At 38.2% G+C, this 16,062-nt stretch overlaps 1 protein-coding gene across 1 annotated transcript in view; it reads right to left on the reverse strand.

The window, feature by feature from the left end:
• The window catches only part of LOC134567660 (uncharacterized), a 484,351-nt gene that overhangs the window by 245,855 nt on the left and 222,434 nt on the right, over nucleotides 1–16,062 (reverse strand). Inside the window, exons 64-65 of the mRNA XM_063426051.1 lie at nucleotides 15,255–15,426; nucleotides 958–1,194 (exon numbers count right to left, since the gene is read on the reverse strand). Of these exons, the coding sequence (XP_063282121.1) occupies nucleotides 958–1,194; nucleotides 15,255–15,426 (409 nt within the window). The remainder of the gene's footprint in view (nucleotides 1–957; nucleotides 1,195–15,254; nucleotides 15,427–16,062) is intronic.

The raw sequence follows: 16,062 nt of genomic DNA on the forward strand, positions 1-16,062 counted from the left end.
CCAGCAATTACCAAAATTAATGAATATTAATATACATTTCCAATATTGATAATAGCTGTATAGAATATTTATTTATATTTCAAATGTGCCATTTTCTTGCAAAGGTTATAGAAGACAACCTCCTCCGATAGGTAATTACATGTAAAAGTGAAGCATCTTACTTTTTTATTATTATTAATAATGTAGGGTTCAGAGGTACAGAGTGTGTTTTTTGCAGCATTATGTGACTAGAAGCTTGAGGACACCTGGCTACATGGCTGGAGAGGAAGGACTGACTTATTCTAAAACTAATAGATAATAGTATTTGTTTAATGTTTACTAAGTTTATATTCCCATTAGCTTCAAGTTTGGATTTGCACAGCCTAAAATATGCTGAAAATATAAAATGTTCTATTATTCCATTTACATTGTATTTGAACTCAGATGAGTGCATGCAAAAAAATGCACTCATCTGAGTTCATGCACAACCAGCATGCACGAACAAGAGCAGAAGATTTGGTAAATTTATTTCTACTTACCCTTACTTCTCACCGCATGAAATAATTGCATCAGCAGATTAAACAGAATAATGTATTGATGAACTGTGACCAACAAAAAGGTGACTGCCCCTCTTTTAGACAAACATTGCCAAGAATCTACTGCACTAGTAATGGAGAGCCAACATATTTATAAAGAGTTCAATAAGTATAAAACAATAGCAAATCACATGCAAATGCATAGGAAGCCTAACAAAATAACAGATTTAAAGTGTAACGGGTCTTAAAATGCATACCATCTCTCCAGTTTGGAAAATAGAGAGGGACACCTGTGTCGCAAATTCAATTGACAAAAGATTGTATTGAGTCAAATAGATCAATAAGTCTGTTTCAAGTTTTTTCCTAGCTTGTGCACAGTTGTTCCTTAAATAATGGATGCACCAAACTATGAATGACAGAGAAACAAATTGCAGGAACAAACCTTGTAAAAAGTAATGTTCATTCTTGGATTGACTTTGTTGTATTCTCTCAGTGCCTCTGCTAATAACTCCTCTGTGTGGCTAAAATTAAATGTTTGCTGGTAGCCGTCTAAGGTTTGAATGTTTGTCTTTCGGAACAGATTCATCTCCTGCTGCTTAGCTACAGTGGTTATTAAGCCACCATCATCTTCCACAATGTTACTAAACAAGGGCTGGTGAGGACTGAGAATGATCTGCAACTGTAACAGATAAGATATGCAGCAAAGAATTATTTGTTAAAATGTGTACAAAATAGCATAGTGATTGTGACTTTGCTATAAAAAATATTAGCATAACATTTATTTGAAGTAAGAGATGCATATAAACATATAACTCAGCAACTTTGTGGATGGATTAGTTTCAGAGAAACTTAAAAATTGAATTTATGTAAATTTACACAATTTTGATTTTTTTGTTACATATTTTTACATCCTTTATAAAAAATATTTGGGAAATGAAAAGCTTTAAACGGTATACTTGTTATAGTTCACTCAGGGTCTGAAACTAAAACGCAAAAATGCAATTTTTCTCACACAGTAGGTGTAATATAAATATATAAATAATAATGGTCAAATACCTTCTTATAGGAATTTGCAAAGAGCCTAAAGGCATAGCCAGCAATGTGGCCTATTAAAAATTGCAACATTATATAATAAGCACTTTTGCATTTGAGCATAATACCCACATTAAATATATACAGTTAAATCACATATTTCTCAAAGAAAAATCATTAAAACTACTATAGTAATCTGTATCCCTGGACCGGACTGCTAATGTAATATTGACAGAGAAATTGTAGAGTGAATATCAATTTTAACCACAAGTGAAGGTGAAAAAACATAAAACAATAAAAATAAAAGTGATTAATAGATGAAGTAAAATAACTTAACTTCACTGTATAATTCAACCTCACAATTAGGTACCTTTAACACTCCAAAATATGTATACACAAAAATAAAATCTACAAAAAGAAAAACAATACATAGTACAATATTGATAATATAACAATAATTTCTATGCTTTAAATTGTTGCGCTCACAAGAAAGTATAATGTAAATCTAATGCACTCATAGAACGATTTACATCCAACTTTCTTGTGAGTACCATTATTTAAAATGTAGAAATTATTGTAATATGCAATATTGCACTGTGTATTGTTTTTTGTTTTTTTGTAGTTCTTTTTTCAGCCAGATCCCATTTTCTTTTTGTGTATACATATTTTGGAGTGAAGTTGTAGAGTTCGTTCACTCCTCCCTCTCCCTTACTGTAGTAATGATATGACTCACTGCAACTTCCTGTACTGTTTGAAAGTAGGGTGTGAGCTTACATTTTCAGTAACTTTATAGCCATTGTATTAGTGACTAATGGCTTCTTGCAGATAAATTTCATTCACTACATCCTGGTAATCATAACTATAGTATAAATGAGGGTATGGACTAGATTTCCTACTGCCAAATACTTGAAAATAAAAACTTTTATACTCCGTTCAGCTCTTGAGAGGGTAATGGTTGCTTTGTTGCGGTTTAGAGGGATATATATTTCCATTCGCTACTACCCATTGGTGAATGAAAATGTAGCTCTGAGTGAGGGGACAAGCACTGTAATGGATCATATGGACTGTAGTGGGGGGCATAGAGGTTGTAATTGGGGGGTATAGATTGTAGTGTTTGTTATTGGGTCTAATGAGGGATAGGCTGTAATGGCAGGTTAAGGGCTGTAGGAGTTATAATGTGAAGGATAGTGGCTGAAGTCGGGAAATAGGAGTGTAGTGGGGAGTTAGGAACTGTGGTGGATGAATAATGGCTGCAGTGGGGGGGTTGAGGGCTGTAGTGAGAGGATAGAGGTTGTAGAAGATGGGTAGGGGCTGTAGTGGTGGGGTATGGGCTGTAGTAGGGGGCAAGGGGTTATAGTGGTGGGATAGGGGCTGTTCAGGGAATGATAGTGGTTATAGTAGGTAACTTGGGACTTAAGTAGAGGAAATATGGGCTGTAGAGGGAAAATAGGTGCTATTAGGGCGGACAGGAGCAGTAGTGGTGCTATAGAATCTGTAGTGGGGAGACATGGACTCGAATGAGGAATATAGGTTGTAGTGGTGGGGTAGGGGCTATAGTGGTGGGTTAGGGGCTGTAGTGATTGAAATGGGGGTTGTAGTGGGGGAATAGGTGCTACAAAACTTGCTACATTAGGATTGGGAATGAGAGGAAATTAAAAAAAAAAAACTTCCTTTAATTTTCCATTAATGAAAACTCTCTGTACTCTGTTTTTTTGCTTACAAATAGAGTGCAAAGAATTGTCATTAATGGTACATTTTTAACCTGGACATAAGTGGTAAGTGGTGTACCTCATGGTTCTGTTCTAGGATCACTTAAATTAAACAATTTATAAATTATCTGGAAATAAGCATTGAAAGTCATGTCTTAGTGTTTGCAGATGACTCAAAACTCTATAAAGTAATACAATGTGAGCAAAATATTAGTTTGCTGCAAAGGGATTTAGATAGATTGGGGGACTAGGCACTCTAATGTAAAATAATGCAAAGGTGTAGGGGTTAAATACTTCCAACAGGCTTTAGTTGGCTATTGGATCTGGGAGCATCTAATATGTAATGTAATTATTTTTATTTTTTCTGAATATATATTTATTTATTAAATTATTTATTTTATTCAGATTCTATTTTCAAAATTATTCAGAAAACAATTCCTGAACTTTTCAAGATTACTTCAAGTTTTTCAGCACAAACGCACATTACGCTAGAAGGGCTCATTTGAAGCAGTTCAGATCGAGTTTGGCTCCATTTGGAGGCGGACAATTAACTTTGAAATGATTCACCCAAATGACAAAAATGTATAAAATAAATAAATAAAAATATATAATTGAAAGCATTCCAAAATGTGACATATTCTTTGTTACAGCTTTTCATGTTTACTTATGTGTTTAGGATTATTTCTGTGGTGCATTTTCTTAATTTGTACATGGACAATTTACATCACACATCCACTTGATTATGATTAAAAGCGTCTATACTTGTATTGCTATACATGTATATTTGTTTAAGTAAATTTTTATTCATTTATTTTAATGTATACCTTTAGGTCATCTAAATTGACCACTACGCATTGCTTACATTTTTCCTTGAGAGAGGAAAATGTATCTATCCATTTATCTATCAGGACTTCTAAGAAGATTACATTATACTTTAGGTCAGATCAATTAATGGAACCATGTTCTGAAGTGTGCACAGACTTTTCTTTATACGCCAACAAGTAGCCTTAGTTTTAGAACCTGATGAAGTCATACATTACACTTGCAACAATGAACATGCAATACATCAGCTGATTCTTAAAAAGAAGACAATTGCTCAGAATCCAACTACTTCCTTCATTTTATCTTGTTTTAAAGAGTATGCTAATTATTCTGTGTGCTTATCTCAGAATGCGTGTAACCATAGAATCCATATAATTCATCAGCAAGATACTTCTGGTTCAGGCTTAAAGACCACTGGCAGGCTAACATGCAGTCAATAAATATCTTTAAGCTATTCTGTACAGATAAATAAGAGTGGTCTGGGTGAAGATATCACATGGTATTGCTGCAGGGCTGGAATGTAGCATGTTAAAAGATAAAGTGACCTGATATATGTAGATTCTTAGAAACATGCCCACAGGTGGTATACACTCTTCAAGAAGAAATAATTAGCAGCCCTATATGAAAGAGTAAGCCTAGGTTATTTTATTCATATGTATTTCCATATGCATATGTTTAGATAGATGGCTGTCCTTTTTCATTAATGTATCTGCTCAAAAATAGGGGTATCCATTAAGACAAATCTGTTTAGGCACTGTAGGACTTTGTCCAGACGGAGGGCTAATATGACAACATTTTTCACCAATTTATAGAAGTTAAATCAGAATATGTAGTGATTTGTTATTCAAAGCCACTTTTTTCCAATGAACAAGTTAGCAATTAAAGGACCACTCTAGGCACCCAGACCACTTCAGCTTAATGAGGTGGTCTGGGTGCCAGGTCCTTCTAGGGTTAACCCATTTTTTCATAAACATAGCAGTTTCAGAGAAACTGCTATGTTTATGAATGGGTTAAGCCTTCCCCCTATGTCCTCTAGTGGCTGTCTCATTGACAGCCGCTAGAGGCGCTTGCGTGCTTCTCACTGTGATTTTCACAGTGAGAGCACGCCAGCGTCCATAGGAAAGCATTATGAATGCTTTCCTATGTGACCGGCTGAATGCGCGCGCAGCTCTTGCCGCGCGTGCGCATTCAGCCGACGGGGAGGAGAAGAGGAGGATCGGAGGAGATCTCTCCACCCAGCGCTGGAAAAAGGTAAGATTTAACCCCTTTCCCCTTTCCAGAGCCGGGCGGGAGGGGGTCCCTGAGGGTGGGGGCACCCTCAGGGCACTCTAGTGCCAGGAAAACGAGTATGCTTTCCTGGCACTAGAGTGGTCCTTTAAGCAATAATGGTATACTTAAGTCAAAATATCAATCAGATGCAAGCTTCCATTTGTGTCTTATGTTTCATTGTTTACTGTGCTTTCAATGATAGTATGTGATAACATACTAATGTATAAAATTATAATAAAATAACGCCCTCTATCTTGTTATGTCACTGGGTTTAAGGGAGGTAAGCAGAATTATTTTGTGTAAAGCAGCCTTATATCTTACACTTGAAGTATACCCCAAACTAAGCCAAGTGAACAGAAACCATTCAGTTGGCCTTCAGTCACTGACACTATAAACAGACAGGCCTGCCTCCGATACTAAATATAAAAAGTATATAAGAGGATTAAGTTTAGTTGTGTATATTAATGGTATCTTCTTCACTCTGCTGTGCTTCCCCACAGTTTTGTGTTTTTTGGTATGTGGTGTAACCCGTCCATTTCTCCATTTTGGTTTCTTGTCTCCATTTTGGAGTTATTCCACATATGTGAGAACTGTTTTAGTCACCTCTGGAACAGCATATTATTTTTACCTAACTTACCAAGTCCAGTACCCCTGGGATCTATTAATTCATCCAGTCAATAAAAACACATCGAAAGATTCATTATATCTGAGCCTAGAAATTTGTTTTAGTAAACTATCTGACCAAATTAATTAATGAGAATCTGTCTCTATCTTTCCAGAAAGTTGCTTATCACATTAAGTAAGTCAGAATAGCAATATCTAAAACATTCTAGTATGTTAATTATGCTATTAGACAGTTGTGATTTACTGAGGGTGTTGTGGGTTCATGAATTTCAATCTAAACTAAGAACTCATCTGTTTTTATAGTTAACACGATTCTTTCATCAAAAATAACCTTTAATTTTACTTAACAAAGAATAAAAATGGCCTGTATTTTGTTTTTAATATTCCTTTGACAGTTAGGTAATAACAAGCCAGCAAATTAGTTATCTAATTTGTAAAACCTGTTTGTTTTGTGATGGAAAGGGATGGGATTGGGAGGGAAGAGATGGGAAGTGACGGAAAGAAAAAAAAGAAGGAAAGAAAGAAAGAAAGAAAGAGAAAAACTGGTAAATACATCTGCTTTGCAATGGAATACATGATTTAGACAATATCTAAAGAGTATGCTGCAGGCAGTAAATGATTTGTGAGATATTTTAATGGATACTGTTATGACGGTTACTGAAAGGTGAAGTGCTTCAACACATGTACCATTTTTTATTTTTTCAAACGCTTTTTTTCTTTACAGCAAAAGAAAAAATGTATGATGTGCTGCTGTATCTTATTTCATGAGTTCGGCCAAATGTCCAAGAGGAGAACAAGGGTTGGTAAACCAATTCACAGTCTTATACCATTCTTTACAGCAACAGAGAATACATTTTCCTTTCCTTTTCACCCCTTACCCTCACTACAAATGTCAGTAATGTTCACTATCTCGCTGAATTGGGACTTATATAATATACTTTGACACTTAATTCAAAAGAAGGAAGTAGCTCCAGTACTTGTTTCAAATACAGAAATTTCATGACGTAGCCAAAAAATTTTTTTTATTTTCTACAAACCACTCATTTGCTAGAAAGATGTCAAATTACTGCTACCACTACAGTTAAATTAATATTTTAATTCACAGAAAATAAATTGTATTGTTGTCCTATGTTCAGGATTGCTGACCTATATAGTGCTCTTTTTTTTTCTTGTAGCATAGCTTTGTAAAGTGGTGATGCACTAGCTCTGTAATACCCTGAAGCTGGATGATAAATCTGCTTTTCACATTTCATTAAAAGGTGCCTTATGAGAATCATAAAAGCTTGTGTTCATTATGTCAATGTTACTTTGATCAGTCCTTGTTTCTAATAACCTCAGATGATTTGTGAAACGGTATATATGAGAGAATTTTTCCCACTTCGTGGAAATTATTTCTTGTCACAAAATGAATTCTTTTAAAATAGTACTGAAAAAAATGTATATAATTTTATACATTTTGGAAAATTCCAGTCAGTCAAAATAATTGACAAACTTGTCTCCAATGACAGAGAGAAAAATCTGACAGGACCAGCTTCTGGCAGATGATTCATGCACATGGTTCTTACCACATACCATGTAATGTCTAGCATTCTGTCCTGTGTCTATAAAGAAATATATATATATTTTTTTTAACTTTCATCTTTATTTGGTTTTAGACAAAAAATGTTATTACAAATATCTCATACAAAAGTAAAATCAGACATTACAAAAATAATAATATCTAACCATTCAATCTATACAACATTGTATCTATCATACATCATTCGTAACAGCATACAAAGTGGGAAAAGGACACAGCATACATAGGATACACTTTATATATATCTTATTCTTTGGCATTTCAGTATATAAAAATCGAAATGGATTAATGAAATTGCTCATTATTTTCTAAGAATTTTAGGCATTTTTTTTTCCCATTTCATATTTCTGTACGGTATCTTTCCTCTTAAATAGCCCTATCTCATTTTTAATCTGAGTTTTTTATTGTTTCTCCCAGTGTTTACACTCAATTGCCTTAGAGTTTTTCCATCCTCTAGCTATCAAGATCTTTACTGCCATAAAAGAGTGGCTGACTAGAAATTGTTGGTATAAAGGTAGATCAGGCCAGTGGAGATGTAGAAGGGCCGTATTTGGAAAATGCTCTATCAGAATTTTATCCCAATCATACAATCTTCTGAAAACCTCTTCCCAAAGTTTCTTAATTAGTCTGCAGCTCCACCAAATATGGAGAAAGCTTTCTATGTTACTACCACATCTCCAACATACTTTAGACTCATTATGATCAATTCTATTTAATCTATTTGGCACTAAATACCAACGATAACAAATTTTATAATGTGTCTCAAACAGAGTAGTATTGTGAACATTCCTTTTTAGCTGTATCAACATATTTCCCCAATTTATAGGGTCAATTTTTAAATTACATTCTTTTTCCCAACTTTTTATTTGTTTAGACCTTATATTTTTTGGGGTTGATCTTATCAAAGCATAGCAATTTGCCATGTTTTTCCTAGAGCTAGTATTTCTAAAAATCTGTTTTATAAGACTACTACTAATTATAATACTCTTAGCAAGAAATGTATCTATAAAGGATTTTATTCTTAAATACCGGAAAGCCTCTGCCTGAGGAAGGCCAAATTCCTTGGACAAAGTTAAAAAATCTTTAATTTTTTCTCTTATTATTATATCCTCCAGAATTCCAATATTCAGATCCTTCCAAGAGCCTATTTTTAGATCTGGCATTAAAGCCTCCAATATTTCTATCTTCATGAACCCAAAAATATTTCCCAAGATTCTTAGTTTTTTTCTAATCATGATCCAATCATTCAAGTCTTAGGATTATATTACTGACTTCTTTCCCAATTTTCTTGGGTTGCCAAATATACTTAATTAATAGTAATGTCCCGAACTGTTCTCCGGCGAATAGTTCCTGGCGAACATCCCTTGTTCGCGTTCGCCACGGATGGCGAACACATGCGCTGTTCGGTCCGCCCCCTATTCATCATCATTGAGTAAACTTTGACCCTGCCTGTACCTCACAGTCAGCAGACACATTCCAGCCAATCAGCATCAGACCCTCCCTCCCAGACCCTCCCACCTCCTCTACAGCATCCATTTTACATTCATTGTGAAGCTGCATTCTTAGTGAGAGTAGGGACAGTGTAGCTGCTGCTGCTCACTCACTGGTGTCACAATAGCTTGCATTTAAAAAAAAAAAACACTTTTTGACTGTAATATAATAGCAGTCAGTTTCCTTCACTAGTGTGCGTTTCAGGGCCTGCCCAGTGCCACCACTCACTCGCTGGTGTCACAATAGCTTGCATTTAACAAAAAAAAAAACTTTTTGGACTGTAATATAATAGCAGTCACTTTCCTTCACGAGTGTGCGTTTCAGGGCCTGCAAGGCACAGTGTCACACCAGTGCAACTCATATCTGGTGTAACAGTAGTGTACATTTAAAAAAAAAAATTTGACTGTAATAGATTGAATAGCAGTTAGTTGTCTGCCAGCGTGTGTGTCAGGCTCACAGCGTATACTGTGCCCACTTGCCCAGTGCCACCACTCATATCTGGTGTCACAATAGCTTGCATTTAACAAAAAAACTTTTGGGACTGTAATATAATAGCAGTCAGTTTCCTTCACGAGTGTGCGTTTCAGGGCCTGCCAGGGCACAGTGTCCCACCAGTGCAACTCATATCTGGTGTAACAGTAGTGTACATTTAAAAAAAAAAATTTGACTGTAATAGATTGAATAGCAGTTAGTTGTCTGCCAGCGTGTGTGTCAGGCTCACAGCGTATACTGTGCCCACTTGCCCAGTGCCACCACTCACTCGCTGGTGTCACAATAGCTTGCATTTAACAAAACAACTAAACTTTTTGGACTGTAATATAATAGCAGTCAGTTTCCTTCACGAGTGTGCGTTTCAGGGCCTGCCAGGGCACAGTGTCACACCAGTGCCACCACTCATATCTGTTGTCACAGTAGCTTGCACGCATAGTACCACTAATCGAAAAAAAAATGACAGGCAGAGGCAGGCCACCCCGCAGGAGCCGTAGTGTTCGTGGTGCTGTGATTCCCTTTGGCCCTAGAATAATGCCCAGTGTTCAGAGGCCACATACCCTGAACTTGAAAAGTTCTGAGGACATAGTTGACTGGCTAACACAAGACACCAAATATTCTACAGCTTCCGCTCAGAACCTCAACGCACCATCCTCCTCCAGTTTAGCTTTGGGCACCTCTCAAGTTACCACTCGCCCGCCTGCCGCCACCACCAACACTAGCACCACAGCCACTTCACTTAGTATGTCAGAGGAGTTATTTACACATCAGTTGGAAGAAATGAGTGATGCGCAACCATTATTGCCAGACGATGTAGATAACAGGGATATGTCTCAGTCAGGCAGCATTACACATGTACGGTGTGATGATGATGATGTTGTACCCACTGCTGCTTCCTTTGCTGAGTTGTCAGATACAAGTAAAGCGGTTGATGATGACGATGCGTCCGTGGATGTCACGTGGGTGCCCGCTAGAAGAGAAGAAGAACAGGGGGAAAGTTCAGATGGGGAGACAGAGAGGAAGAGGAGGAGACGAGTTGGAAGCAGGGGAGGTCGTCGCAAGGAGCTAGTGGCACAGTCAGACAGCATGCATCGGCACCCGGGGTCAGCCAGACAGCACGCCAATCAACGCATGCTGTTGCCACCACCAGAATGCCGTCATTGCAGAGCTCAGCAGTATGGCATTTTTTATTTGTGTGTCTGCCTCTGACAACAGCGATGCCATTTGCAACCTGTGCCAAAAGAAACTGAGTCGTGGGAAGTCCAACACCCACCTAGGTACAACTGCTTTGCAAAGGCACATGATCGCACATCACAAACGCCTATGGGATCAACACATGAGTACAAGCAGCACACAAACTCAAAGCCGCCATCCTCCTCCTGGTCCAGCATCTTCAGCCACGTTAACCACTGCTGTCCTCCTTGCCCCATCTCAACCATCCGCCCCTCCGTCTCTCGCCTTGAGCAGTTCCTGCTCATCTGCCCACAGTCAAGGTGTCTGTCAAGGACATTTTTGAGCGTAAGAAGCCAATGTCACAAAGTCACCCCCTTGCCCGACGTCTGACAGCTGGCTTGACTGAACTCTTAGCATGCCAGCTTTTACCATACAAGCTGGTGGAGTCTGAGCCGTTCAAAAAATTTGTAGCTATTGGGACACCGCAGTGGAAGGTACCCGGCCGAAATTTCTTTGCACAAAAGGCAATCCCAACCTGTACTCGATTGTGCAAAAGGAAGTAATGGCATGTCTGGCACACAGTGTTGGAGCAAGGGTCCATCTGACCACTGATACCTGGTCTGCAAAGCATGGTCAGAGCAGGTATATCACCTACCTGCGGCAAAGCTGGAATAGGATTGTGAGGAAGAGGAGTCAGAGGAGGAATGTGGCTTTGAGGAGGAGGAGGAAGACCAACCAAAACAGGCATCCCAGGGTGCTCGTTGTCTCCTATCTGGTACCCGTGGTGTTGTACGTGGCTGGGGGGAAGAACATACCTTCAGTGAGATCACTGAGGATGAGGAACGCGACATGAGTAGCTCGGCATCCAACCTTGTGCAAATGGGGTCTTTCATGCTGTCGTGCCTGTTGAGGGACCCTTGTATAAAAAGGCTGAAGGAGAGCGACCTGTACTGGGTGTCCACGCTACTAGACCCCCGGTATAAGCAGAAAGTGCCTGAAATGTTACCGAATTACGGCAAGTCGGAAAGGATGCAGCAGTTCCAAAATCAATTAAAAAGTATGCTTTACACAGCGTATAAGGGTGATGTCACAGCACAACGGGAATCTAACAGGGGAAGAGGTGAAAGTAATCCTCCTTCTCCCATGACTACGCCGGCAAGGACAGGATGCTTTACAGACATGTTGTTGATGGAGGACATGCGGAGCTTTTTAAGTCCTACGCATCGCCACAGCCCTTTGGGGTCCACCCTCAGAGAACGACTCGACCGACAGGTAGCATACTACCTCGCCTTAACTGCAGATATCGACACTCTGAGGAGCGATGAACCCCTTGACTACTGGGTGTGCAGGCTTGACCTGTGGCCTAAACTATCCCAATTTCCGATAGAACTTCTGGCCTGCCCCGCTTCAAGTGTCCTGTCAGAAAGGACCTTCAGTGCAGCAGGAGGTATTGTCACTGAGAAGAGAAGTCGCCTAGGTCAAAAAAGTCTAGATTACCTCACCTTTATTAAGATGAATGAGGGATGGATCCCGAAAGGACTGACAGTGGGCGATACACTAAAAAGGCCTGATGAGGGGGACTACTTAACACACCACTCCTATCTGGTGGCACATTAGATTGCACGCGCAGTGCCCCAAATTTGAAGTAGGAGGACCGACCAAGCATCTTTTTCCATCTCCCGCTTCCTAAAATCAATGCCTTTTATACACGTCCCCTGATAGGGGACGTAACAGGGATTAAACTGATAAGAATAGTACTACTTAACACACTACTCCTATTTGGTGGCACATTAGATTGCACGCGCAGTGCCCCAAATTTGAAGTAGGAGGACCGACCAAGCATCTTTTTCCATCTCCCGCTTCCTAAAATCGATGCCTTATATACATGTCCCCTGATAGGGGACGTAACAGGGATTAAACTGATAGGAATAATACAACTTAACACACCACTCCTATCTGGTGGCACATTAGATTGCACACGCAGTGCCCCAAATTTGAAGTAGGAGGACCGACCAAGCATCTTTTTCCATCTCCCGCTTCCTAAAATCGATGCCTTATATACACGTCCCCTGATAGGGGACGTAACAGGGATTAAACTGTTAAGAATAGTACTACTTAACACACCACTCCTATCTGGTGGCACATTAGATTGCACGCGCAGTGCCCCAAATTTGAAGCAGGAGGACCGACCAAGCATCTTTTTCCATCTCCCGCTTCCTGGGTGGAGGAAGAGAGACCTTCAATGACATCAGTGAGGACAAGGAACGGGACATGGCTAGCTTGGTATCCAACCTTGTGCAAATGGGGAGTTTGCGGTTGTGCAAATGGACTGTTTGCGGTTGTTTGCGGTGCGTTAAACGGGGAGTTTGGTCTGTCACTGTGCAGCGGGCGTAACCCTTACACTACCTGATTGATACAACATCATACCTGATGTTTTAAAGCATGTTATTCCAAACAATTTAGGAATGTTAGGTGATTTATGCCCTTTATGGATTAAAACCAGACTCTGCATCAACTAGTCCCCTTGAAACAACTTTTCCATCACTATTGTGGCCAGAAAGAGTCCCTGTGGGTTTTAAAATTTGCCTGCCCATTGAAGTCTATGGCGGTTTGCCCGGTTCGCCCGTTCGCGAACATTTGCGGAAGTTCGCGTTCGCCATTCGCGAACCGAAAATGTTGTGTTCGCGACATCACTATTAATTAATTATTTTCCATTTAAAGCTTGGGTCTCTAGTCCAAACCAACCAGATTTTTCAGAAACCTTTTTAGTTAATAACTGGGTATGGAATATAATAGAGGCTTCATAATGACTTATTAAATTTGGAAAGTTTACCCCTCCATGCCCTATAGTATTCGTTAGTTGGTCTAAGCTAATCCGAGGTTTTTTCCCCTTCCAAATAAAGTTCTTAATTAGCCTCTGTATTATCTCCAACCATGGTAATGGGATTTTTAGAGGAACCATTCTACAGAAGTATGTCCACCTAGGTACTATATACGCATTTATTATGTTTATCCTTCCCAACCAACTTAAAAACAGGGGATTCCATTTTTTTTAACGATATCCCATTAGACTTCAGAAGCCTAGCATAATTAATCTCCACCATTTTATCCAACTTATCCGATAATATTACCCCTAAATATTCAAAACTACCATTAGCATCCGTAAAACAATATGTCTTTAAAAATTCATTTTTCCACTCTTTGTTGCAATTTTTAAACATCACTATTGTTTTTTCTGTATTTATCTTGTAGTTTGAGATAATACTATATACTTCTATTTCCTTCATCAAGTTATCAATTGATTTAATTGGATCTATAATAGTTAGAATAGTATCATCAGCATACATGCTTATTTTTAGTTCTCTATCAGGTTCCATAGATAAAATATATAAAATTGGTGACAGCGGACACCCTTGTCGGGTGCCATTTTTCAATGGGAACCAATCTGAGCAAAGATCTATGCCCACTACCCTTGCCATTGGATTTTGATAAATAGAGCCTATCACAGACAACATCCAGCCATCTATACCCATTGCCTTCAGCACCCCCATCATATATCCCCACCAGACCCTGTTAAAGGCCTTTTCTGCATCCAGTGACAGGGTCAGGAGAGGGATCCGAGTTCTATCACTCCAATCCAAAACATTAATCATTCTTCTTATGTTGGTACTAGCTTGTCTAGTAGGGACAAACCCTATCTGATCTCTATCTACCAATTCCATAACTATTCTTTTCGACCTTTCTGCAAGTATAGATGAAAATAATTTAGAGTCCACATTGATAAGTGAAACAGGGCGATAATTCTTTAATTCTTGAGGATCCTTATCTTTTTTATGTATAGGGATTATATTTGCATGTAGTAATTCCTGAGGACCTATACCTTTCAATGAGATTTCATTATATGTTTTAGTCAAATGTTCTGCCAAGATATCTCCATATATTTTGTAAAATCTATTGGTCAGACCATCTGGACCAGGAGTTTTATAACTCACAAGTTTTTTAATGGCAACTATAAATTCCGTAATTTGGAGAGGAGCGTTGAGCATTATGTTTTGTTCCTCAAAAATCCTGGGAAAATTGATTTCCCTCAGATAATCATTTATTGCCTCTTCTTTTGGTTGGTTATATAATATATTAATATGGTTTCATAATATATTTGAAAAGCCTTTGCTATAGTTTCTGTTTTTTTACATAATATTGAGTCCTTTCTAATACTACTAATCCTATTTTTACCATTTGTTTTTTTAAGTTTTTTTTTAGTTAACCATTTATTGATCTTGTTGTTATCATAATAAAAATTTACTTTCATCCTTTCTAGATTTTTTTGAGAATACCTGAGTACAGTGCAAGTAGTTGTAGAGAATTTATCAAAGTTACTCTTTTAGCAAAAAGTTAAATTATTGATCCAGTTTGAAAAATGTTTTACTACTGCTATGCTGGTTTTTAAAAACTGACTTTATGATATAGATATAGATATAGATGTCCATGGTGAATAACATATAACTGAATCATTAAATATATAACTGCAAATGTTTGTAAAATCGAAAATACCTCTTCCTCGCTTGTAAATACTTTCTTTGTTGCAATGGTATATTCTTGTAGGTATTTGTGCTGATCCACATAGCTGGACATCCGCTGTCTATATACCCAGTCACATTCATGCCTCCATAAAGGTAGGAGTATGTCGGTTGTGGTACTCTCATCTTGAGACAAGCAGATATTTCTGTAAAAATTACAGATTAAGGTTTATACATTCAGATGTTCTACTTTTGATTAAAGTTGCATCATTCACTATGTACCCCACAGTTTACTATGTGCTTGGTTATATTTCGATTTCATTTTCAACAATACAACTATCATTGCAAATAAAGAGATTATAAAAAAATATTTTGCATTGCTGTCTATTGTGAATGAATAGACTTTTTTCTTTATTATTTGGAAGATTTGAATCTGGACTGCCACAAGGACAGGTCAGGACCAACATACTGTCACGTCCCACTGCAGGAGATACACAGCAGCCCCGGAAAGTTTTGGCCCTCTATGGGCCTTATCATTGAGGTATATATATTACCCTGTCATCCTCTTGTTTAGGGAAATCGTAAGCAAATACACTGAAGCGTAAAACAATATAACACTGAGAAGGCCCAAAGAAGGTTGAAATGATCACCTGTGGTGTGCAGAGGAAGCTTGCCTGTATTTCATATCTGATCTGCTATAGTTTGTGGGATTAGTCTGACATGTTACAGTCATGGTTCTTACTATAATGGCACATGTGGGTAAAATTGTGTCTCTGAGTAGAAACTGACCAAAGGGCAAGCTTTTATGGTATTGGCCATTCTCATATTTTTTGTTTGTTTTT

This window comes from Pelobates fuscus, chromosome 1 (assembly GCF_036172605.1).
Source record: "Pelobates fuscus isolate aPelFus1 chromosome 1, aPelFus1.pri, whole genome shotgun sequence".
Taxonomy (NCBI): domain Eukaryota; kingdom Metazoa; phylum Chordata; class Amphibia; order Anura; family Pelobatidae; genus Pelobates; species Pelobates fuscus.